Source organism: Rhinolophus ferrumequinum, chromosome 18 (genome assembly GCF_004115265.2).
Source record: "Rhinolophus ferrumequinum isolate MPI-CBG mRhiFer1 chromosome 18, mRhiFer1_v1.p, whole genome shotgun sequence".
Taxonomy (NCBI): domain Eukaryota; kingdom Metazoa; phylum Chordata; class Mammalia; order Chiroptera; family Rhinolophidae; genus Rhinolophus; species Rhinolophus ferrumequinum.
This window is the reverse complement of record NC_046301.1, coordinates 61,824,314-61,850,566: the sequence shown is the minus strand read 5'-3', so window position 1 is coordinate 61,850,566 and position 26,253 is coordinate 61,824,314. Positions and strand designations below refer to the sequence as shown.

General features: G+C 59.3%; 1 protein-coding gene across 2 annotated transcripts in view; it reads right to left on the bottom strand.

Moving 5' to 3' along the window:
* The window catches only part of SBNO2 (strawberry notch homolog 2), a 47,180-nt gene extending 23,504 nt beyond the window's left edge, over window positions 1–23,676 (bottom strand). The window contains exons 1-4 of one of the 2 annotated variants that reach the window (XM_033134146.1): window positions 23,567–23,676; window positions 10,338–10,528; window positions 5,468–5,541; window positions 4,716–4,824 (exon numbers count right to left, since the gene is read on the bottom strand). In XM_033134146.1, coding sequence (XP_032990037.1) covers window positions 4,716–4,824; window positions 5,468–5,541; window positions 10,338–10,457 — 303 coding nt within the window. In that variant the 5' untranslated portion in view covers window positions 10,458–10,528; window positions 23,567–23,676. Of the gene's footprint in view, window positions 1–4,715; window positions 4,825–5,467; window positions 5,542–10,337; window positions 10,529–23,566 lie in introns of those variants that run through there. The other variant, XM_033134145.1, reaches the window with a different exon arrangement.
* Between the last annotated feature and the right edge of the window lie 2,577 nt (window positions 23,677–26,253).

The following is a 26,253-nucleotide window of genomic DNA, read 5'->3' as shown; positions in this document are numbered from 1 at the left end:
AAGGGAGGAAGTGGTCCAAATGGTGACAGAGAGACACAGGAAATCCCGAGCAGACACTCCCGGTGGCCAACACCACAGCACCTGCTTATAGCCCAGGAGCTGATACAGAAAATGACCGGATAGGTCAGGGGTAGGGACAGCTCTCCCTGTAGAACACCAGCTGATCAGTAGACCAGTGAGGACAATAATCTCTGCCAGACGCCACAGTCACCATCGTGGCAGCCGACACCCACCAGCGGATGAAATGTCCATCCCCGCCCCCACCTTGAGGGGCCAGGACACGGCCTTTCTACATGGCCTTGTCTCTCCCAGGAGTAGAGGGACAAGTGGCAGCTTGACAATGGGATGGGCAGTGGAGGGACCTGGCGGACGCCACCCCAACCAAGGGTCAAGACCAACATCATCGGCAATGAGACGCATGGACAGGAGGACAGGTGTCCTGTGTGTGGGACTCCCTGTTCCGAGTGCACAGCCCCGCCTCAGTGTGAGGCCCCAGCAAATTGGCACTGAGGGCCCTTCCACAGGTGACTGGTGTCCTTCAGAGGTGTCCGTGCCCACCTGGCACTTGGTCTGTCACCAGCGTTACACAAGGCTCATTTCTGCCCTGTGACACATGGGTCGAGGTCACGCAGGACAATGACATGTGGGAAGCCGGGCAAATGAGTGAGGGTGGCTGGGAATTCTTGGTACTATTTTTGCAACTTTTCTGTCAATCTACAACATTTTAAAATTCATTTCGTCGTGAAAATCTTCAAACATACAGAAATGCATGTCGGAGTTTGAATTTTCAGATAACCCTGGGTACACGTGCCCCCCTCCCCATTGGAACCCAGGTCCCAGGCTCAGGGCCGGGCAGGGTGATGGGGGCCACACCCAGCACAGCTGCCTCTGCAGAGCAGAGTCTGCGCCGGCTAGAGACACCCCAGGATCTATGAACTGGGAGCCCCACACACAGGCGTGGCCAATGTCTCCAATGGTCTTGGGCCTGGGATAGCTCATGTGCAGACTCAAGGGAGGAGGGACCCAGTACCCCTGGAGTTCCAGGGTTCAGCCCAAGAAGCAAGAGAAGGAGCAAAGATCTCAGACAGCAAAGCCGGGGCCAAGACCAACAATCAGAGGCCGGAGAACCACAGGTCCCCACACAGTGCCTGGGAAGTGGAGGCAGGATGCTGACCCCAGGAACTGCTCTGTGTCCCAAAGGGAAATCAGGAGACGCTTCCTCCTTGCAGGTAACAGGAGTCACACAGCTCATCTCCTTTCTCTTTTTGCTTTGGCTGCCAGGAAACTCGGGGCTCAAGTTCAGTTACAAGAAGGTTATGTTGAGACCTACGGATTTATATTCACTCCTTGTCCCCAGGCCAGCTCTGCATTCTCCACTACAATTCCTCCTAATTCATACAATAGTAGGGGACACTTCTAGAGTGTTCCTCTCACTGCTGCAATAAATTACTGTGAACTTCCTGGATTAAAATAACACACAATTATTACCTTATGATTCTGGAGGTCAGGAGTCCCATACGGGCCTCTCAGGGCTAAACCCAGGTGCGGGCAGGGCCAGTCCTTCCGGAGGCCCCGGGAGAACCGTTTCCGGCCGTTTCCAGCTTCTAGAGGCACCGCGTCCCTGGCTCGTGGCCCCTCCTCCATCGCCACAGCCAGCAGTGCAGCCTCTTCCATGTCTCGGACTCCGAGCCTCCTGCCTCCCTCTTATGAGGACCCGGTGATGACCCTGGATTACTGTGCCCCCTGTAATCCAGGGTCATCCCCCTCTCAGGGACCTTGACTTAATCTACCTGCAAAGTCCCTCTGCCACGAGACGTGACATGTCCGTAGATCCCGGAACTGGGATGGGGACATCTTTGGGGCTGTGCTCTGACCCATCCACTCAGTGAAACGTGAACATCCTTTCTGTGGAGCTTTTCCAGATCCCACGTCCAGGGCCCTGAAACAAACTATATGAACTGGGTTTTATGAGCCAAGTGACAGAAGGGTCTGGGGAGCACTTGGCCCAACCAGGAGCTGACACAGAGAAGCCCTCAGCCCTATGCCTCCTCCAGGGGCCATGACAGAGGAAAGGGTGCCTCAGAGGGGATGCTCCTGGGCCCCCAGGGAATCCAGTGTCATCCCCGTCATAGGGCCTTGATTTAATCCCATCTGCAAAGGCCCTCTGCCATGTGAGGAGACATGTCTGCAGGTCCTGGGACCAGCATGGGGACATCTTTGGGGCTGCCCCTGAGAAGGACACCATGGTGGGAGCCGAGGGTGCCTGTGGTCGGCTCGGTGGGCTGGGGCTGGGATTTGAAGGGCCTTGGGTGCCAGACTTTGTTTGGACTCCTTCCTGGCTCAGCCCGCAGGCCCAGGAGTCCCAGGGGCAGTACTGGAGCCTGACTGACAGGGCCTCAGGACACCCACCCTGGAGTGAACTCATCTCACGTATGTCGAATCCCACACTCAGCACCAGGGTAAGATTTCAATGGAAGGTTCTACTACTTTAAAGGGGAAATCTGGGTCGAAGGTGCCACAGCAAGGGGCCGGAGGGTGGGGGTGGGCCACTGTGCGTTCAGCAGGCACTCAAACAACTGTGGGTGGATACGTGGACTCCGGGTGCTGCAAGAGGTACCCAAGGGGCTCTTGGCTGAGAAACCACGTGATGCTTAGCAGAACTGGGGAGGTGGTGGGAGCCATACGCATCAGTGAGAGAGACAGAGTGACCCCTGGAGGGTAGCTGCAGAGGTCCGGAGGCTTCTGTGGGCCCTGGACTCTGCAGGCCCCGTGCCTCAGTTTCCCCATCCAGACAGTGCATGATGCCCCAGTTGGGGAAACAGTGTCATGAGATAACAAGTCTGGATGTAGAGTTGTGTCTGGGACACATAGAAGGAACTTAATCAGAGCTCTAAGGAGCTGAGCCAGGCATGGGGCCACTAGCCCTGCGTGATGAACCAACACGCAGAGATGACGCAAACAGGGGAGGGTCTCGGGTCCACGGCCCGGGTGCTCTGGGAGGCTGACTACCACGGGGCCTTCTTCTCTGGACACCTGCGCCTCCCTGGGCTGGGTGATGACAGCTGCCAAACCAGAGTCCCAGGGTGTCCTTGTAAGCTGGAGGAAGCAACTGCAAATGTGTCTGGAAAGGCTGGCGGGCCACATCCACGGGGGCCTCTTATTTCTGTCACACTGCCACCCTCACCCTGGTAAACTCGGGGCCCAGACAGCAGCTGTGGGGCTCCCAAGAGGCAGGCGAGCCCGGCACTCCCATCTCTGCGACACCCAGCCCCACTGTTTCCTGGGTGGCCACAAAGGGTCACTGAGGGGTGGCTTCAACAGCAGACACCTGTGCTCCCACAGCTTTGGAAGGCAGACGCCCCCGGACACAGTGTTACCCCCTCACTCCCCAAGGCTACCGGGGAGGGTCCTTCCCGCCTCTCCCAGTTCTCGGTGTCCTTGGCTGTGGCAACAGGCCCAGTCTCTGCCGCTGTGGTGACATGCCTTGTCCTATGTCTGTGTCTCCTCTTCTGTCTCTCTAGGGACTCGCTGAATTTAGGGCTGGTTGGGATAACCGGGGCCCTCTCACCTCCATGTTTAGCCTCTCTGGCAAAGAGCCTAGTTCCAAAGAGGCCCCATTCTGAGGATCCAGGTGGGTGTGGACTTGGGGGGACACTGGTGACCCCAGAACACAGCCCTTGGTCTAGCACTTTGCCGGTCCCGCTGTGGCCCCCGGCACGGAGGATGGCTGGGCTCCAGCAGGTGTGAGCCGGCTGAACGGCCTTTCTGGGTCCAAGCCAGCTCAGTGGGTTTAAACTGGCTGCTCTGGGCCACGTCCTTCCACAGCCCTTTACCTGCTGGACCCCACTGCCCCCACTTCATAGGGGAACAGCACAGCAGGGGAGCTGAGAGCCTGCTACCCCCTCACCCCCTGATGGGGCTTGGAGCTGTCCCACCTGGATAGTTCCCATACTGTGCACTGAGGCACCCCGCCGCAGGGAACCCACTTGGCCCGAGTATTTGGAATTTCCGAGGGAAACAAACATAGCACTGAGGCTCCGGGGCCCCTGGCAACTGCATTAAAGTGAAGGCGCCAGCATTCAGTTTTCAAGGAATGCCAGGAGGAAACCTGGGCACAACGCCGGAACCCCGAGGGCGAGGCCACGGGGTGGGCCCCGCCTGACCCCAGTGGGCTGAGCCGCTCCACGGCTCCCGAGAGCGGATCACACGTTCTCTCTTCCTTCAACTGGTGTGGGTCACGTTTTCAAATGACCCCTGGGTTTGGGGACACAGACCCTCACTGATGGGCATCGCTCTGGCACGAGGGCATGGACACTAGGGACACTCCCAGGGACACTAAGATTCTGGACCGAGCAAGCTTGGGCCTGTGCCAGGAAGGAGCTGCTGAGAGCGAGGAAAGTGAAACAGGTGCTCCGAGAAGCAACGCCACCAACCACACCCCGGTGTGAGGCGGAAAGATGCGGACATGGGGACGGCCCCCATCCTTCCTTACATGACCTCCAACCCAACTCTCCACTGCAGTGAAGTGGCCTCCCACAAATTGGATGGGCAGGGCCAAGATTCAGACCGGCGGGCTGAGGGGAACCACAGTTCCCCAGAACAAGCCATGTCTCCACACGATCTGTGGGCCAGCCGACGTCCTCAGTGCCACCCTGGGACACAGCGGGGTCCTGCGTGCGGGCAGGCGCTGGGCCCTGGGGGCTGGAGTCTCCTACCTGAGGAAAGTCGCTCTTTGGCAGGAAGCTGGGGGTGGCAGCCGCGTGGCCATAGCTGGTGTCCGCACAGGGCTGGTCCAGGAGGAAGGAGGTGGAGTTCATAAACTGGCTGGAGGGACATGGGGAAGAAGGCGAGCTGTCGGGTGTGGCAGGGGCACTGCTCTCCTACCCACATGTAGGTCACCACCCACACGAGGAACTCTGACCTCTCAGAAACTCAGCTTGGAGGAGGGGACCACAGGCCCGGATCTCAGGACATGGTGCCGCGGACAAAAGAGGTTGCAGCTACACGTGTCTCCAGGCCCCGTGCATAGGCCATTCCTTTGCCTGGTTCCAAGCCTGCTCCCCACAAACTCCCATATACCCTACAAAATCCAGCTCCCTGTTGCCCTCTGTAGGAAGGTACCTTCCTGGCTCCTTTCGCCTCCCCGCCCCCACCCCCAGAGTTTCTGGGCCCCCTCACCCAGTGTCAGCCCTGCAAGAGAGCCCTCCTTGGCCCCTGTCCTCACTACCCGTCCTTTACCCTGCTAGCTTCTCACTAAGACAGATCACAGCTGGTCAATCTCAGCTGCCTCTGAGCGGCTAGGGCTGAGCCCATAGCCCCCTCAGCAGGATGCTAAAGCCCCCCCAGCTGCAAGCTCTAGTTTTGTTGAGCCCATGACTGCAGAACCGGAAGTGAAGTGAAGTCCCCAAGGGTGATGTGGCCACAGGACGAGGTGGGGTTGGCTCGGAGCCCAGGCTGAGGCACTTACTGGCTTTCACTGGAGAAGGCTGGATAGGGCGTGGGCGGGAAGGTATTCCACCACGGGTAGTGCAGCACGGCGCTCTGCAATGGAGCAAGCAGTCAGAGGGGGGAGGGGATGGGTGGGCAGGGAGAGGAGGGGGAGAGGGGAGGGGGGAGGGGAGGGTTCCAGCAGTCCAGAGCCAGGGGCTCCACTGTCCAGGTGTGAGCCCCACCTCTGGCTCGCAGCTGGGTCACCTGGGAGTTACTCAACGGCTCTGTGCCTCAGTTTCCCCGCATATATGGGAGAACCCACCGAGGGGCTTGCAGTGAAGATGAAGGTATGGGACGGGATGGGGAAGGACAGGTGGGTGTGATTCCAGCGGCCTGGGGAGCCCAGACTGCCAGCCACCAGAGGTTCTAACACCCGGGCCTGGGGCCCAGGAACCTGCATTTCTCAAGGACCCAGGTGCTGGTGACCCAGGACCCTACTTGGAGGCCTCCCACCCCCCATTCTACAAAGTGGAGGATGGGACCAAATGCAAATCAAGAAAGTGTGAGTCCCTGTAGGGACACGTGCACCCTGCCCGGGGAAAGGGGATTTCTCAGAGGTGAAGGCCAAGGCCAGGGGCTCCATGGCTTGGTCCCTGCATTAGCCAGTCGCTCACGGCCCAACCCCTCCCAGGCAGGTCTGGAGGCCATACTTCCTCCAGCTCCCATGGGCCAAGGGGCCTCCTGGCATCAGCCAACCTTGTCTGGCCTGAGTGACAGCACGGGCAACGGTTCCAGGGAACCTACTTTGGGGAATGCCAGTGGTTAGCTGAAAGGGTGAGCCTGAAGTCAGTGGGGGCACGAGGGGCCTGCACTGGGATTTGACAGCACCAACTTGGGGGTGTGAGAATGTGGACACTCAAGCCCCTCTGTAGAATGGGGGTGGCATGCCCCACCCTGACACCAGGCCCACTCAGCAGGGGTCCCCACCCCTAAAACAGGCCACAGCCCCACCAGCAGGACCCCATCAGGGAGGTCTCCAGCTATCCCTGGGGAGAGGCCTACTGGCTACAATCGCTGTCCTCACTTGTCCCAGCTGGACGGCGAGTCTGGGAATGGAGCTCAGAGGCTGGCAGCACACCCCCCGACCCCGCACCACCCAGCCCATGCAGATCCTGCCCTCAGTCAGGCCACTGGGTGTGACTCCCCAGGCTGCTGCATCCTCCCTCTCTGAGACCCTAACCCAAAGCTGGCCAGGAACCAGCCTACACATGCTCCAGCCTACACCAGCTGGAGCCTCACTGGTCATGCTCCTGCGACCCCTCTGTGCCGAGGGGAGGAGCCAGCAGCGACTGCCCATCACTGCGCCCCACCCCTGCCCCTCACAGGGCCTGCCAGCCTCCAGATATCCAGCTCCAGAGAACCAGTGCACAAGAAGGGGAGAGAGAAACATGTCCAGATGTTATCGACTGGTGGAGACCCTGGGGGGCCATGCCTGTCGTCAGTTTTTGCACAGGCTGCAAAATATAAAAAACCAAAATAGTTGGAGGGAAAAACAAGCACAGGGCCTCTCCCCAGCATAAAAGCAGCAGCATGAATACTTTTACAAGGAATCTGCTGTGGAAGCCTCTGGAAGGAAGCTGTGCCCCTGTGGCCTGGGGAGAAGGATGGGGTCTCCACAGGGCCCTGGTCCAGGATTACTTCTATGCTCCAGCCCCATTTCAGAAGAGAAATCCAGCTCCAGAGAAGGATGTGAACTTCCCAAGGCCACGGGCACTTCCAGAACATTCTGACTCCAAACTGTGCTCGGCTTCAGTTGGGTGAATTAGCATAAATGGTCTTGGGGGCATGTGATAGCACCTCGGGCCAGGGGGATCCAGAGGGTGAGTACTTGCACTGTGGGCCCACAAGAGGGGGCTCTGGGGTGAGGAGGTCCTTCAGTCACCTGACATTCTCCACCTGTACCTAGATCAGGCCTGGGGGAGCCTTCATGGAGCTCCCAGGCCAGGGGATCCCCAGGTCCTCAAGGACTCAGTTGGAGAGGCAGGATGGTGGGGGTCACTTGTGGCTTTGTCGAGCCAGCACTCCAACATCCTCCCCCAGCACGTGGCTCTAATCAAGGACTGGGAGGTGGCCAGTCAAGGACACCCCAGTCCCACCCACAGAGGTACTGCAGCACCACACCATCAATCAGAGGCTTCCTGGAGGTTTTCTACTTGAAGCCAGAGGGTGTGGCTCTGCCTTCAGAGGGCAGGCCCCTGGGATGTGACTGGCCCCAGAGATGGACACATGACTGGCCAGCCAATCAGAGCCTGCCTGGGGATTCTCCACCTAGAGAAAGGCTGGCCCTCTCCTGGAGAGGGGCAGGCCCTGGCTCATTAGCCGGTAGCTGCCAAGGCTACCTGTAAGCTGATGTAGGAAGATGACACTCCTGCTAGGGCAGCAAATAAAATACAAGGCATCTAGTGAAATTGGAATTTCTGATAAACAACAAATAATTTTCACTGTAAGTATTGCAGAAGATACACATACTACAAAATTATTTGTGTATATGTGAAACTTAAATTTCACTGGACGGCTGTGTTTTTATTTGCTAAATCTGGCTACTTTAGTGACACCAAAAGTCCTGAGGCCAGCTGCACTCCTGCCCGCTCCCTGGCGCCTCCTCCTGAGCTCAGTTCCACCCGCCAGGACACAGGAGAGGTAAAGAGTGTGCCATCCACACCAGCCCACACGTACCCACAGCCTGAAAGGGCTACAGAGTCTGCCGGTTGCTCCTGGGCCAGACCTGGTGTGGCCGGAGGGGCAACCTTCACAACTGGTCGCTCAAGAGGAACAAGCTGGGTACATGGCTTGGGGAGGGGCAGCCCAGCCTCAGTCAGCACCATGGAGCCCGCTCTGCCAGGCTCCGACTGCCCAGAGCCAAAGCCAGGGCTTGACCGGCAGCTCCCTTGCACCAGGGTCCCTATTATGGCCCAATATCCCTCTGTGATTCCAGTTTCTGAGCCCCTGGGGTCCCCACGGGCTATCCAGGCAGAGCTCACATCCTGGCCCTTGGCCGGCTTCCTAGGTCACCATAAAGGGAACGTGGCAGGAGCACATTTCCTGCGGAACGGCTCCATCCTCTGCCACCCGCCGGTGGGTTCTGACCCAGGAATTATATTCCAGAAACAGCCCAGGGATGACGAGTCCATGAGAGGGAGGAAAGCCCAGTGAGGAAAGAACAGCGTGCTATTTATAGCAGCGGAACACTGGAGCCGCCCCAAGAGCCCAACACTAGGGAAATAATTAGGCACATTATGGGTTGCTGAGGAGGAATCCTGTTCATTACAGAACAGCAAGCGCGCTTTGAGCCTGTGAAACAGTTGTAATGGGACCCCAGAAAAAAAACACACTGCCATGCAGGGATGGCAGTGGGGACCACAAGGGGACGGGAGGGTGGCAGCCGTAAGCAGAGGCTTAGAAAGAGGCAGGAGACATGTGGACACAGCTTCACCAGGAAGGGGAAAGGAGGCTGGACTGGCTCGCGGCAGTGCCTGGACCCTGGCTGGAGGCGCTGGACGTCAGCCAGCCTTGAGTCACAGGTGTTATCGCAGTCCTGATTCTCTGTGGTCCCCCCCCACCCCCCGTGTTTGAGGCTGACCCAGGAAGCTGGGATTCCATGCCATCACAGTAGGCATGGAGGGACTCAGGGTCCGTGCCCTCCCAGCCCGCTCTGACTGCTGCTCATGGGCCGGGGGCTCCCAGTGGTTCCGGGCGCTCGACCCTGACCCGGTGGCGCATTTCCTGGCTCCTCAGCACCCTGAGCTTGATGCTTGTTCCCTCAGCCCAGCCCGCCTTCCCCCCCGTCCCTGACGCTCCCAGGCTGCTCCCTGGCGCCCAGTACCCCACCTGTTCTCCCCTGTCCCCCCTACCCCTGCAGTTCCGGTCTCCCCACCAAGAAACACAGTTTTTCTTTCTACAGTAGAAGAGCTCACTTTTGTCCAGGAAAGGAGGCACCAGGCCTGAGTCACTGGAGCATCTGGACCGTTCTCTTCGTAGGGCCTCTTTTGCCTGTGACATGAGGGGCCAGCTGGCACTTGTGGTGGTTTTGTTACATGTGACTTATTACAATTGTCAAAACCTGGGCGCCACCGAGATGCCCTCCAGGGTGGTGCACAAACACACTGTGGTCCATTGGACGATGGAAGGTTACTCAGCACTAAAGGGAACGGGCGATCGAGCCACAAGAAGACATGGCAGAGCCGTAAGTGCTTATTACTGTGAAGGGAGCCAGTCTGAAAGGCTACTCACTGTATGGTTCCAACCACAGGACATTCTGGAAAAGGCAAAACTGCGGACATAAGAAAAGGAGCCGTGGGTGCCGGGGCTGGGGGAGGAGTAGTGGGGAGCACAGAGGGTTTTGGGGCAGTGACACTACTCTGATGACTGTGATGGTGGATCTGTGTCACTGTACCTTTGTCCAAACCCACAGACCATCCAACCCCAAGACAGAGGCCTGCTGTCCACTGTGGACTTTAGCCAATAACAACATATCCACGTTGGTCCATCTACTGTAACAATGTCGCTCACTCAGTAACACAAGATGTTGGTAACGGGAAAGTGGGGGTAGGGGCATATGAGAACTCGCTATGTCCTTTTCCTACAAATCCAAAACTACTTAAGAAATAAAATCTATTAAATTACAAAGAAAAAAGCATTGAAGGAAAATAAATGACCATGACCCGTCACAGGGGTCCCAGCCCTCAAAGTCCCACAGGTGAAGGTGGCAGCCAGGCCAAGGCAGCTCTCCGAGGGCCAGTCGTGGCCTTTGTAAAAGAAACCTATGGCTCCCATTTGAGGAATTCGGTGGCGCAGGCACACTGCGGGCAGCGTCCCACCCCAAGGCCAAGGCTGTGGACTGGACTCACCTGGACGCTGGACCCACACAGCGGGCTCTGCAGGGGCGGCGGGCTGTACAGGACACTGCCGGCCGGCGGGGCCTCGTGCGGTGGGAACTCCCCGTCCATGGCAGGCCCCACTGCCAGCATTGGGGGCTCCCTGAGCCGGGCCGTGGGGGCGTCTATCTGGGCTTCTTGCTCCGAGGTGGGGGCATCATGACCTGAGGAGAGACACGGAAGGTCCTGAAGTCACACTGACCCCAACGAGCGAAGAACCCCTCCTTGGGGACAAGAGACAGTGAGCGAAGGGCAGCGGCAGGGCTTGCACAGAGGGAGTGAAGTCAGGGCACTCCCCCCAGGCTCTGTCTCAGCTGGGAGGACCCCAGGGGCCACACCTCACACCCACTCCAACCCTGAATGCCCCACTTCAATGGGGGGGCGTGAGCTGAGGCCCCCCCCACACCACAGTGCTGTCTAGGGACCTCTCATTTCCTAGCATCTTCCCAGGGCTGTGCTGAGGAAGGGGGAGCCCTCGGCCTCCAGGCCAGCACCCTCACCCTGCCTCCACGGTCCAAGCCCGTATGAGCCCCCTCAGTGCTGAGCCATACCTCCCAGCGGACACTGGGCCTGGACCTGTGAGATGAGGGCAGCCCCTCAGTGTGGTCAGCCACCCCCGCCTCATTTCCCTCCTGCTGCTTACAGCAGTATCTCAGGCGGCCTCGCCCACAAAATAAAGAATAACGTGCCCCCCCGGGGGCCCCCCCCCTGCTCCTGACACAAAGAGAGCAATGAGCTCTGGAACCCCTGGTGTGAGTAGCAGGGGTGAGGACACCTGGCTTTGTGACCAGCGCATCTGGTTGGGAGACAGAGTCCAACTGGCCAGCACCTCCAAGCTGGGGGCGCCCATTGGGGTCATGGGCCAGTCCTGCCCCTGTGCGGCCAGGAGAGGCTTGCCAGAGTCGCTCTGAAGGGGTCAAGCCCAAACTAAGCTAGGAAGAGCCCCCTGACCTGGTTCAGGGAAAGAACACACAGCGCAGACCCCGCTCGGAAAAGTGCCTGTAGTCACAGGGCCCGCCGACTCCAACCCCCCACGACTTCCATCTGCCCTGTGGTCTCTGATCAAGCCGCCCTACCCTAGACCCCATCTCTCACGACTGTGAGTAGGGACAGCTGGCTGGCCAGCATGTTCGTCCAGGGACATTAATCACCCAGGGAGGCAGGAAGGGGAGGCGGCCGCCACTCCCAGCCAAGCCCTGAATGAAGAAATCCTCCGGACTTCCAGTAATCACAGTTGCATGGGGCAGCTTGTGCAATCCCGAGAGGTGGGGGGAGCGCCTTCACCCCTCGTCCCTCAGCCCTACTCCACTGCAGCCTCCGCCTGCCAGTCTGCTGCAGCTTTTGGGCTGGTGCCTGCTGGCGGGACGCCACTTCCCACAGCCCCCAGAGGCCTGGACCGTCGGAAGTGCCAGCCACCTCCTCCTGCCTGTGCCCTCCAGGCTCCCAAAGGCCAGGACCAGGGAGACAGGCTTAGAGGATGAAAGTGGGAGGCCCTGGGGTCACCTGTGAGGAGAGCATGACTATTTTGTGATTGGGGTCTTGGCCAGTCCTTATAAAGATTCTGGGGTCAGGCAGACAGGGTCAGAGATTCTAATGGCTGGGTAACTGGGCAGCTCAGGGCACTGTAGCTCCTCGGGCCTCCACTTGCTCATCTGGAGAATGGGTTGGTCGGGCCCTCCACAGAGCCTGGGGCCTCTGCAACTCAGTGGTCACTTAACTAAGAGCTGCCTTCCTCAAGGCCCCAGGAAGCACCTTGATTCGGGAACACCCCTCGAGGGAGTTCTGCCCCCAATACCTGGGACAGGAGGCAGGCAGGAACCACCTCTACACAACACAGAAAGCTCCTGGAGCTGAGCAGGGGTGCTGGCTGGCTCGCTCTCATCCCTTCTCTACAGTGAGTGCTTGGGACATGTCCCTGCCTGAGACCCTTCCACCCCATAAACCCCATCTGCACCCCTCCCTGCCACGGCTCCCCTCTTTGGACAACCCCGTCTCACACCGGGTACTTCTCGGCTGTGACCGTGGAGCCTAGCTGCTCTGTTGGAAAGCACCATCCAGAGCCCACGGCCTGATGACCATGAGGGGCACCAAGTGGCTCCCAGGGCCCCCTGGACCGTCCTCAGGGTGTGCTGTGCCCGAGAGACACCACCAGCAGCGGGCCCGGCCCTGCGCTTGCCCCTCGTGCATCCCTCTGCCCTGCATGGCTGCCCCACCCTCTCCAGAGCCCGGAGGCCCATCCCAGGACCCAGGGTCAGCTGTGTCCACAAACACCCCATGGAACGCGTTCTGAGTGGCAGCCCCACGAGGCTTGGGCACTGTGTCCTCACCTTTTTTTTTTTTTTTAATTTATTGGGGTAACAATTGTTAGTAAAATTACATAGATTTCAGGTGTACAATTCTGTATTACATCATCTATAAATCCCATTGTGTGTTCACCACCCAGAGTCAGTTCTCCTTCTATCACCATATATTTTATCCTCACCTTTTGTCCAGCCATCACTTTCCTTCAGAGAAAGAGGTTTGTCACTTGTGGGGAGAGCTCCAAACCTGGCTGGGGGCTAAGACCTGGGGGGTCAAGACACGAGGGGCAGGAGGGGGACTGTGCCTTGGAGACGCCAGGCTTCTCTGACCAAACAGAGCATTCAGACCTCGACCTGGGAGTACGGGGAGGGGAGCGATGTGGCCATGTGACAAGGCCGCCACCGGGCTTAGGGCAGACGAAACACGTAGTGGGTGGGAGTGTAAAGTGGGGTGGGTGCTTGGAAGGCAGAAGTTCCTCAAGGGACTAAACACAGAGCCAGCAATTCTGCTCCTAGGTGTCCACCTAGGAGAAATGAAGACTTGTGTCCACACAAAACCTGTACCCAGAAGGCCACAGCAGCACGATTCACAACAGCCAAAAGGTGGAAACAACCAAGTGGCCATACCTACACGAACGGATGAACACAGTGTGGCCCGTCCACACACAAGAGTGTCTTTCAGTCATGAAAAGGAGGCGCTGATACTCGCCACAACGTGGATGGACCTTGAACACACGGGGCTCATGAGAGAAGCCGGACACACAAGGCCACACAGTGTGGGATTCCACTTACGGGAAATGTCCAGAACAGGCGCATCCACAGACAGGACGTGGGTTAAGGGCTGGGTAGGGGGCTGCAAGGGAGGGGTGGACACGGTACCCACCACCATCCTCACCCCAGAGGCCACCCCTACAGTGTCCCCTTCCTCTGATAACCAGGTCAAGTATCAACTGTCGCTGCCCTGGAAACTCTACTCCGCAGGCTTCCTGCTCCCCCACGCCCCACAAACACAGCCTGTCCCATCCCCTTACTTTCTGGTGTCTGCTGACACACCCCGCAGCCCTAAGCTCTGGACCCTGCCCCCATCCCCAAGCTCCAAAGCGTGAATGTGCCTCATCCCTGGGAACTCCCAGCTGCCCCAGGATGACCCCAGAAGGCACCCGGCAGGTTCTTGGGGCCAAAGATCAGAGCGCCAAGCAGTGGGCCTGGTATTTATAGACCGGGCGGCGGCTCATGACAGGTGAAGTGTGGGTGCTCCCCGCAGGGAGGGGCCTGCAGTCACTACCGTAGTTTATGCTCCCAGGATTTCCTTCTGAGATCAGGTTTTCAAATGAATCATCGTAGAAGACAAAGATCAAAAAGCAGTGGCCCAGACAGGACCATTGCGGGTGGAAGGTGGGGAGAGGCCGAAATCTAGGAAAGTCTGACCCCCCAGGGCACGCCCTGGCCTCCATGCTGAGCCCGCATGGCCCTGTTACCCCGACTGGACCTCGCCACGGGGCTTGTGCCCCCAGGACAGGCCGAGGGGCTCACCACACACTGAGCTACCAGATCAGCCCTCAAACACTGTGAGATGGCTGCCCGGACCCTCCACCTGGTGGTGCCTGGACCCCGCTGGCCACCTGTCACCTTATCGGTGTCCTGCTAAGCCAGGACGAGGCTGTCCCCACAGAACCACCACTCCGGCAGCAGGGACCTGCTGACCTCCCACCGGATGCAGGATGGCAGCCCCTCCAGCCACCCTTCCCTCAGGCTCTGAGTGAAGACCCTGGGATCCAGACGGGGGCGGAGCAGGGATGGGCGAGGCTCCCCAGGGCTCAGCTATTAGGGCAGACGCCCTGGTGGTTCCAGAGGCCTGCCCGGGCCTGCCGTGGTCCTGGGACTGTCTGGGAGGAGGGACATCATGGAGTCCGCAGAGCTGTGGGTGGGCAGCTTCCTCCTCGCCTCATGGGTCAGGGGCAACCTGGGATCAATCCCCAGTGAGGGACCCAACAAGGGACAGGCTGCTCTGCTCCTAGATGGAGCTGCCCAGCTGCAACTGGACATGAAGTTGGGGACAGACACGGGCAGGCATGGGCAGAGGGGCCCAGCCAGCAGCACTCAGCGTGAGGTGAGACCCTTGCCTGGTCCTGAGGGCACCAGCCCCACAATGAAGTTCTGCCTGGGCTCCTGGGCACAGCTCGCACAGCACAGCTCAGCTCTCCCAGGCGCCCCCAAGGATGCATGTGCCCCTGGAAAGCCACCTCCGTGAGTGGGCTACCCCAAGAACAAAGGGAAGTGGGGGGGGGGGTCTGCGGGACGTGGTGGCTCTTTCCTCCCCAAAGTCTCAGGCGCCCATTCCCCACCTACTGAATGCTGCACTGAGGCCAGGATATACTGGGGTAGGACACACAGGAAGAAGGCAGGAAAAGGGGAACATGCGGCCAGGGTGAGACCCCAGCGCCCAAGAGCCAGCAGGGGACTGGATGACAGCTGGTGAATGATGGCAGGGTTGCAGATTTGTAGAAAGCCCCACGGTGCAGGGGGGAAGCAGTGAGATAGATGAGGTGTAATGGGGCAACCGGGCTCCATACTCATATCTACCGGGAGCCGGTGGGCAGGTCCTCATTAGGAATAGGGTCTTTGCAGATGAAATTGGTTAAGATGGGGTCATGCTGGAACACAGTGGGCCTAATGCACAGCCTGGTGTCTTTGTAACAAGGGGAGAAGGACACAGTCACATGGTGAGAGAGAAGCCACATGAAGACAGAGACAGAGATGGGGTGCTGCGGCCACAAGCCCAGGGACACAGGAGTTCCCAGAAGTTGGAAGAGGCAGGAAGGACGCTCCCTGGGGCCTTCAGAATGAGCACAGCCCTGTGACACCTTCATCTCGGACGTGTGGCCTCTGGAGAGCACAAATCTCTATGGTTTAAGCTGCCTGTGGTCAGTTGTATGGCCGCCCCAGGACACTAGGACAGGAGGCAGCTGCAAAACCCAGCGGGAGCCAATCTGACCCTCGGCCCGAATCCCAGTGATGCCTGGGGGCTGGGAGCAAGGTTGACGGGGCCAGAATGGCATCAAGCATGTAACATCAGATTTCTACAGAGTCCCCAGGAGACGTCTGGACTGCGGCAGCTCTGGCATGCCAAAGACAGCAGGAGCCTGGCCCCATGCACACGCGGTCAGGGTGGGATGGGGGTGAGCCTATCCATCTGGGACAAGGAGCACAAGGTGAGCGGCTCGAAAGCCCCCCCCCCCCCCCCGAGAGTGCAGGCCAGGGTCGAACCTCCAGCTGTGCTCTCAAGGTGGTGAAAAGTGGCCTGCAGGATCCCATGGCACCCACAGGTTCCCCACCGGGCCGAGCTCAGGCGCTTCACACAAAGGGGGTGTCTGAACTGACACAGCCTGTACTGCTGGATATGGAGCCCCCACGCGCCAGGCCGAGGCACCAGGTGGCCGCCCTACCCAGCAAGATGGCGGGGAATCCCACAGCTTCTCCGAAGAGCCGAGCGGGGGGAGGGGGGGCTCAGCTGACACCCTGGCACCATTAACACCTGGCTGAATGGAGGACCAGTAAGCAGACAGTGAACGGAGAAGGCCCTGGCAGGGGTGGCTGCACAGCCTGGCACCCCAGGCTGACCCCCAAGAGCAAAAACAGCAGAGCTTGACCATGTGGGGGCCGGCACATGGCACACGCACAGTGACAGTGACCCCTTATGCCACCCTGGAACATTGCTGTTGGCCTGGGCACCCAGCTCGGGGATAAGCACGTGCCTGAGGACAGACCCAGCAGACAAAGCATGCAGCGATGTTGGTGCTGTGCCCCCACTCCCAGCCACACATACACCCCAACAGCCAGCCAGCCAGCAGGAGAAACTGCACCTGGGAAAGCAGAACTGAGCCCATATTTAAGGAGTGATATTCGGCGAAACAAACACTTATGGAGAAAAGGAGGCCTCAGGCTGGGCTCCAGGGGCACCGTTTCTGAGTCGCCTGTGGCTGGCTGTCTCTGACCACTGCATCTGTTGACCACAGGTTCACAGACCCGTCTACCTATCCAGAACAGATCAGCTGGCCAGGCAGTGGCCCTCGTGACAGCCCCACGCAGGGCGAGGCTGAATGGCGATGCTCCGACAGCCACTGGCGAGGCGGGTGCCCACACAGCAGCTCAGGCAGCAGGGTCAGGATCTGAGTTCCCAAGGACACGGCCGTCCTGCAGCCTCCAGCAGAAGGCGTCTTCCGTGAGGCTTCCTCTCCCAGGAAGTGTCTGCTCAGGTCCTGGGCTTCCTTGTGGTCTTTAAACAGGTCTAGGCACACCAAGCTTGTGGCCCCCTCTAAGCCCCAGATCGTCTTTCCCGGCGCACATGTTAAGCCAAAGCCCACGGGCCCCAGCTTCCTGGTCCTTTGACACTGATGTGCACAGTGTCAGGCTCCATGCAGAGGATAGACTGTCCCTCCGGGCACTTGCTGCCATCCCTCTGATGTCAGGTGTGCCTCAAGCCATCCGGCATGCCAGGTCTCTTCCCCCAGCCCTTCGGAGTGCCCTGAGGGGGACAGCAGCTGGTGCTGCCCACAGCCAGGTCACAAGAATCCCAGATGAGTGGCCTGATCAGTCAGCACCCCCCTTGGCCTCCTTCGATCCAGCGTGGTGCCAAGATCATTACAATGGACCTTTGCCCCAGCCTGAAGGGCGCTGGTGTCCCAAAGGAGAAGCAGGCCCCTCCTGGCTTCAGGCTGGGCTCCGGGACGCTGACCTTGCTCAAGAGACACCTGCGCTGGGCTAAACCCTGTGCCCCTCTCTGGAAAGAAGGCAGAGGCCCCTAAATTGCAGTAGCAGGAACCCCAGGAGCTGCCAACGGAGACTGGTCCTGTTTCTCCTTCTGTTGTGATGAGTGACCACAACTTGGCAGCTTAAAACGGCACACGTGGGTCCTCCGTCACTCAGCCTGTGGCGGGAAATCCAGGCCAGCCCGCGGCCTCGGCTTCGGGCTCCCACGCTGGGATCTGTGCTGCGCCCTCTAGGAAGAATCCAGTACAGGCAGTTGCCACAGGGCCGGGGACAGTCAGCACACAGTGCTTGGCAGGGGCTGGGTCTCAGCTTCTGGAGGCCACCTGCTCATATCCCAGTCAACATGCTGACCGACCCCATCTTCACAGCCGGCCAGCAGCAGCCTCCTCAAGCCTCAAGTCTCCCGCTCCCCTCCAGCCTCCAGGGCAGAAAGTTTTCTGCTTATGAGGACCCTGGTCTCCCTGGGAATCCATCATCACCCCTCCCGTGAGGTGACATGTCCACAGGTCCCAGGATTGGGACAGCAAGGGCTCTGAGGCTGTTACTGAAAAAGCACACAGCTCGCTAGTGAGTGGACCGGTGGGCAGCAAGGCCCTGCACAGGACCAGGCTCTGGAGACGCGGGCTCTGCCCCTTGCAGGTGCCTGGAGCAGTGGAGCCCAGGTGGCCCCTCTCCTGGGAGCCTCCCCAGAGCCAGCAGAGGGGCCAGGCCATGGGGGGGCCGGGCTGGTGCAGGAATGCGGCCCAGGCTTCCAGACAGGCTGGTTTTTCAAGAGAAGTGGCAGGTCTGGATTTGGGGGTGGCAGCCCCTGATTTCTCAAAGCTGGCAGTCCAGGCCTCACACCCAGCCCGCCCTCTGGGGCGCCTTCCTCCAGGTTCCCACAGAGCAACCCAGCCCTCCTGTTATCACCCAGGAACCCCCAAGGCTGTCCCTGATTCCACCTGGGGGCTCACTCACTCTGAGCCTCCCCAAAACAGTGGGCCGAGGTCCTGGTGGGCCAGAATCTGATGGAAACTCCAAAAAATGCTGCTTGACAGGCCAACTCACATACTCATTGGTGACACCAGGAGAGGCTCCGTGCGGCCAGGACCAAACTCAGACCCACCACAAGCCAGGCGGGGGCAGGAAGGGGTCCTGCATCCCCAACTCCATAGCTTCCAGAGCAGAGGTGCACCCCCAAACCGCCAAGGAGGACACCCTGACACTGGAGCAGGCCTGCTGAGCAGATCCTGACTTCCCCACCTGACATCTGCGCTGTCCCAGCCCCCAGGGACCAGCCTTCCCTGGCAGTTAACCTCTTATGCAGAAGAAGAAGACACCTGCTGCTCTGGCCAGACTCAGCCAGGAGGGACACAGTGCCTCTGGGCCACCTCTGCCGCAGCGACTGACGACTCAGGGCCATAAGTGTACTGCCCGCTGGGACCAGAGCTGACCCCAGCTCCTCCCGGCCATCCCAGCTTCCTGTGTCAACAAATAACCTCTGACCTGGGAGAGGACACCCAGATGTGTGGTGACCTCCTTCCAGCATGGAGGCATCACTCCCCAGACCTTGGAACAAGGGGAGTGAGGCCTGTTTTGGTTTCACTTGGGATTTGCTCCTATGGGGACAGAAGCCAATCAGATGGGAAACTGGGGGCTGACTCTACATGCCCACCCAGCCACAGGGAAGGGTGCAGCATGGCTGCAGGTTAGTGGCAAGCATGTTCTGGGAGGCACGGGAACCCTATATATGGAGAGCAGCTGGGTTCCGGGCTCGCAGGGGACACCTGACAAACATCAGAGACCCTGGGCCCTAAGAGGCACTGGGCAGACCACCCAGCACACAGCGAAGGGCCAAATACACACACCTTCCCTCAGGGGCTGCCTCCCCCTAGGGGACTTGGCCTCCCTGGGCCATGTCCTTAGCGGCCACACTAAGGACACTCTTTCTGCCCCTTGGGTAGCACAGAGGAACAGCAACCCCCACAGCTGACCCAGGAGGTACTCAGCATCAACTTCCTGGGGTCACTCCCGTCCCTCTGTCACCTGGTATCATAAGGGGTACCTATGGGACACCCAGGGCAGTGCCAGCCCCTAGCCCATCACCTCCTACTGGGCCTGACATCAGGGAGGAGCTGCCTCCTGGGCCCGCCCCCAGCCGCCCACATCCTACCCACAGTGCCCCTGGACCTGGGCCACCTCCTGCACGACGCACGCCTCGTCTGCCCCAGCAGCGGTTTGGGGCAAACCGGGGGCTTGGTGAGGAGCACACAGGGAGCCTCATTCTCCCCCGAAAAATGGGAAATGGCACCGTCTCTGCCCTCCCCACGGGGCCGTGAGAAGTGCCTGCATGTGAGCTGCCAGGGGGAGCCATGCTCAGGCCACAACACATGGGCACTGGCGGGGCCAGCACAGGCTCTCCTTTCTCTGCCTTTTGTAACACTTTGCTTCCCCAGTGGAGACAAGGCTTCCTCTTACACACACTTACCCATTCAGTGCACACACAGCTCAGTGGCGTTAGTACATTCAGAGTCGTACAACCAGCACCTCTATTTAGTTCCAGAGCGTTCCATCCCCCCAAAAGAAGCTCTGTCCCCATCAGCAGTCACTTCTACCCCCCGACAATCACTAACGCACGGCCTGCCTGTGGAGGTGCCCATTCTGGACGTTTCCCAGACACGGAATCCCACACTGTGGCCTCTGTGCCCGGCGTCTCTCACTGGGCATCACTTTTGGGGCCCACCCACATTATAGAACACAAACCAATGGTAGGTCTTGTCTTTGCCTCCCCAGGGGGCCTGGCGAGACCAGGGCAGCAGGTGACGGAGCCCCAGCAACAGAAACCACAGTCTGGGCCCTCACCTGAGTCACGCGCCTGCCAGCAGTGTGGCCAGACTTCCCAGTGATGGAAGCTGGCGACCAAGGGGTGGCTGTCACCATCGGAAGGATGCTGAAGGAAGTCTGCTTTCTGCCGCAGCCATGGCTTGTCATGTGGGACAGACCTGCCAGCGGCAAGAGAGGGGGAGGGCACTTCCAAAGAACAGGAACTGGGGGTTCCACTCAGGGGAGAGGGGACCCATGTGTGCCAGGTGCCCCGTGGACACCAAGACTCCAAGACGAGCACGGGCCTGGGCAGACCAGGAAGCTGGGCCTGGATCGAGTGTGGTGACCGCTCTCCAGCCACATCGCGGTCGGACGTGCCCAGCCTGCCTACAGTCTGACCACACTGCCCCTGGCGGGGGACAGTAGCTGGAGATGTGCCGAGCCTGCCCACGACAATGGCACGTGCATACTCACACATGACACACGCGTGTTCACATGCATGCCCACACATGTAAGAGCACACTCACATGTACACACACAAACATGGACACAAACGTGTGCACTCATGAGCACAAAACACACAATGCTCTCAGATGACATGCACATATGTTCTCACACCCATGCGTGTGCACATGCCACAAACATCTACACGCACACACACACATACCTGGGGCTGTAGTGCCACGGGGGACTGCCACCCCACCCTGCTGTGTCAGCCTGGCACTGTGTTTACACTTTGAGATCACATTACCCCTGCCCAGGGCCGTAAAGGCTTCATCAGGGGGAGGCCATCCTAGGGGGAGGTGGCCTCAGGGGACTGGACACAGTTGCCTCTTTATTCACCCACCAAGCCTGCTCACGCGGCCAGAGCTTGCGGCCAGAGCCCTGCGCCGGGTCAGCATTTCCGGCCCGGCCCCTGCTGGAGGGGCGTTTGAGACTTGCTAGATCCAAGCTGAACCAATTGTGACCAAGTTGGTCACGCCCTGGTGGGGACAGGGCTGTGGGCTGTGGGCGTCCAGCCTCAGTTCCCTCCAGGTGGCAGTGGTGACTGGCCCAAGGTCACACAGCTGAAGAGCACTAGCTCTGGGCTGCCCACCTGCCACCTGCAGCCCGCCCTGCCCATCCCAACTTCAAAGCCAACTGCCTCCTCTGGAAACCCTGCCCCTAGTCTGGGCCCCGGGGCTTTCCCCACCCCTCTGCCACGGCACAAACGTCTCCCCGCAACACACACTCCAACACACACTCCAAGCCATCCTGGCTCCAAGCAGGTGTGAGCAGACATCTGCTCAGACACTCAAGAGTTAAACAAAAGCGCCCTCACGACTTCCAAAATCCTAGCGCACCTTCCCCACCCCCACCACTTCATCCCAGCACTCGCTTGTCCCCAGGAACAATGGCTAGGGGACAATGGCTAGCGCTCACCAGGCTCCCATGGGGTCTGACAGGTGCCTGCCTACACCTCCCCCACCATGGGGGGCCCCTGGGGTCCCCCTGCCTGGCCTGCCCTCCCCGGCCCGCCCACCCAGATTTCACATTCAGTGTTCTCACAAGGACTCAAGGACTGTGCTGTGGGGACAGTGGTTCCAAGCAGAGCCCAGAGCAGCCATTACAAACCTCCAGGGCCTCCTCTGGGAAATTCCAGGGTGCCTGGAAGAAAGGATGCACTGGCCAATGGGACCCCAGGGCTCAGCCTCAAAGACAGGGGCAATGGATCCCTCCTCCACTCACAGGGTCCTCAGCAGCACAGTGCCCCCCACAGCCAGGCACGCAAGGCCAGAGGCAGGGAAAAGCCACCACAGGACCAGGTCCAGCCCTAGGATGCCTGGCCTGGAGGAAGGGCCAGGCCTCACATGTAAAGACCGGCTGGCCTCCGACCACCTCTGGGGTTTCAGTGCCTGTGACAGGCAGCCTTTCTTCCCTCTGGGGTCTGTGGTCCCCGAGCCCTAGCCCCATTTTCCTTGAAGCTTTCTGAAGCACCACAGGGACAGACCCTTAGCAGTAGGCAGGCAGGCTCCCAGCTAGATTCAGTCCAACACCAAACCCCTCGGCAGCACTGTGAAACACTCACCACCCCCCAAATTGCCAGCAAGCTTCAACACAGACTGGCTTCTGACTGGGTACCCTCCTCTACTAGGTGCAAACAGATGGCCAAACCCGGCATGGCGGGGCAGTGGGCGCAGAGGAAGGACACTGGGGCAGGCGGGTCCAGGGCGCATTCCAGAAGCAGAAGCCAGGGTTGTCCCAGACACACATTTTACAGACTCAGTCTTCTTCCTTCTCTAGGACCTTAATAATGTCATGCCAGGAGACACCCCATTGCCTCCCTGGGCTCCCGCCTGGCAGTCCACGCCCAGTCCCTCCGGGCCTCACCAGACTCCTGCTCTGGGGTGCTGGGAAGCAGAACTGGTGGGCAGGACCCGACTGGCAGCTTTGCCTTCCCTGTCCACCCACCTCTGGGGTGGGGGCCATCTCTGCACACCCTCATCCCACCCACTCCCGCCCATCCTTGGCAGCCGGTTCCTATGCCAGATCCGGGTGACACTCCCACTCCAACATGCTCAGCCAGGTCAGCTGACACCACCAAGGCCCCCAGTCCAAAGCCCAGAGAGTCTGCCCCTCCTGGAGTAGGGGAACCAAAGCCAGGAAAGAAAGGGTCCTGGGAGGAGGAACACTGAGGAGAAAGGGGCAGGATCACCAAGGAGCCTGGGGTCAGGGGCCACCAAGATGGGAGAGATCAGGGGACCCCCAGAAAGGGGGAAGCTGGGGTCACAAGAAGGAAGGGGTCAGGGAATCGCAAAGGAAAGGTTAGGAGGTGGGGGTCACAAACTGCTGGAGTGTCGCTGAAAAGTGCGGGGTCAAGAGTCACCAAAGTAAAGTTTGGGGGTCACCAAGAAGTGGTCAGGGCATCACCGATGAGCGGGGTTGGGGGGGTCACCAAGGAAAGAGGAAAGGAAAGGCTGGGGAGTCACCGCGGACACGCGTCGAACAGGGTTCATACAGCAGCGCAGAGGCGGGGGTCGCGGCAGGCGGCGGGGTCGGGGGTCACCGAGGAGGGAGGGGTCGAGGGAGGATTAACGGCGGAGAACTAGGTAAAAGGGTCGCGGCAGAGGGAGGGGTCAGGGTTCACGGCGGAGAGCGGTGTAGGGGGTTCTCCGAGGAGGGCGGGGACACGCCGCCGCGCTCCCCCCGCCCGCAGCCCCGGAACCCCGGAACCCTCGGCCCCGGGCGCGGGCGGCCGCGGGGTGCCCGCGCCCGCGCGGACCGGGGAACCCGGCTCGGGCTGGGCGGGGACGGCGGAGTTAGGTTGGGGTCAGGCCGGACGCGCCTCACCTCGGACCCGGGTCCGGCCGGCTCGGAGCCCGCGGCGCCTCCGTCTCACCGAGCTTCCCCACGGCCTCGCTCACTTCCGGGTTTCGGGCGCCATCTTGGGGGAGCCCGCGCACTTCCGGTCATGCCGCGGGGCGGGGCCCCTGGGGCGGGGCGTGGTCCGGGGCTGGACCATCCCAGGCGGACCTTGGCCCCTGAGCCCCTTGAGGGGTCTGGGACTCAAAGGCCGTAGGTTCGAATCCCAACCCCACCAACTGACGTTCATATCCTAGATCGTGGTTTACCCTTGCGAGCCTCAGTTTTCTCCTATGCAGCATGAGTATAGAACCAACCAGTCCAACCTCCAGGACTTTGCACTGGCTGTGCCCTCCCCTGGTACACTCTCACCCCTGACCTTTAAACCATTGGGGTTCTTGTATAAACCAGATCTTGCCTCTAAAGCCTCTTTCTCAGAGACTTCCTCCCAATTATCTGAAATTGCCCCTGGCCCTCTAGTCATCCTCCCTCCCTTTATTGCCTCCGCACCAATAGTATTCGGCTCTTTAATCTGTCTCCTCACCCAAACGGGAGTTCTTGGACCCTGGAGCTCCCCACACAGAGCCTGGCACATCAGAGGGTCTGATAGATCCCAGGGGCCACCACGAGAAAGCACAGGATCCTCTTGGGCAGGGCCATGGGGACCTGGGTGTCTCCCTGCTGGCTCTGTCCCCACTAGGGCTTCCAAGGGCCTGATGCAGATGATGCCAGGATTTACTGCACTACCAGGAAGAGGGTGGGATGGGCCCTGGCACAGACAGCAGTCTTCCTGTGACTGGAGCCCACTGGACCCACCATTGGGGGGGGGGGCCAGTCCAAGCAGATCCAGTGCAGGAGGCACCACCCCATCCCCAGCAGGGTTAGCAGCATTGAAGGCTGCTACCCTCTCCCTGGACCCACCTCACCACCAGCCAGAGGCCTCCTACACCCATTCCAACCCCCTGAAGTTAGAGGTCACCTCTCCATGTGCTCTTGTGGATATTGCTCTGTGCCTGGCCTTGAGCTAAGCAAAGGCAGGGCCCCAGAGAAGACTGAGTTCTCTCCCCTATCCTCAGGAAAACCCCATTCTAGGGGAGACAGAACCAGGCCCAAACACTCCCATCTGCAAGATCAGGCATGGGGATGAGGGAAGGGTGAAGTCTCCTCCTAGGGCAGCATGGAGGGTTGCGAGGAGGAGGAGATGTTGACACTGGGGCTTTGAAGTTCAAGTAGGAGTTCACCAAACAGACAAGAGTAGGAAAGGCAGTCCAGGCAAAGTGTAAAAGCTGTTCAAAGGCCTGGTCTGGTAAGGGAGAAGAGTGTGTTTAAAACCTGTTTCCCCTACAAAATTTAGGCCAAGGACCTCCTGTACCCAAATACACAAGCACAAGGGAGAAGATGAGGAAACTGAGACCCAGAGAGGAGATGTGATTTATCCAGAGTAAGCTTCACTTTGGTATGCATAGTTTTTGGCAATTTGGGTTATAACCGTGATTTTGAAACTACTTCTCAGAGCTTATGAAAAGAAATCAAACTGAGCAACAGACACTGAAGATTCAAAAGGGCGAACAAGCCGATTTGAGGGATGGAGGGCATCTGGTTGCATTTTCCGAGTTCCTCCCACACACTACCAGCCACAAAGGGACCAATGAAAAATGACAACGCAGGGCCCCTTGTTCAGAATGGGTTCAGAATTTCAAGACAGTGACAGCAGAAGTTAAACCGAGCAGGGGTCCCCTGAGCCCTGAGTGCGGGGCCTGGACAAAGTCTGAGTCACACCCCTGAGCGGCCGGCCCTGCTCCCACCATGGCACTTGGAGGAGGCAGGGGTTGGTGTTACCTGCATTTCGCCAGTGGGGAAACGGAGGTGCAGAACTGGTCAGTAGCTGGCCTGAGATCACTGCAAGCAGCCTGGGAGGTGTGGACTCGACCTCTGCCACATCCACCCCAGGAAACCACGAGGTCTTTACTGGTAATTTCGCCTGAAGTAGGGGCAGTTTGCCCATGCTGGGGTGGGTCCAGCCATCTCAGCATGGAGGAATCTGCCAAGTCTGGGGATGTCTAGGGAATTAGTCAGATTCGGGGATTTCCAGGGAATCGCAAGAGGCAGCCTGGGAGAGCAGGAGGGACACGGTTCTGGAACTCCAGGCCCGGCCCTGGTGCAGCTGTGCTTGTGTGCTGTGTGACCCCGGAAAGTTACTTAACTTCTCTGTGCCTCTGTTTCCCCACCTGTAAAATGGGGATGGTGGTGATAATAGTAGCTGCCTCCTAGGATGTTCAGAAAGTTAAGTGAGCAGTGCCTCGTATTTAGCCATTACCATGTCTGTAGGTAACGATTCTGAACCTCAGGGTCACCTAAGTGAACATTCAATGGTCACATGTGCCCAAAGCCCCTCTGCGGTGGGGACAGCGCTCATGAGAGGCCAGAGGTCTGTTTGGTGAGGCTGTTTGAAGTCAAAGACCCTCGTCCCCCAACCCTCCCACTGCCCCTGTTCCATGCAGGGAGCCCTTAAATGTCCCCCCAGGGTCTGTGACCAGACTCGTAGAATTAGGGTCACCAGATAAAACCCAGCTACCCAGTTACATTTTAATTACAGATACACGAAGGGTAATTTTTTTAGTGTAAGTACTTCCCAAGCAATATTTGGGATGTGTTTACACTAAAGAAGTAGCCTC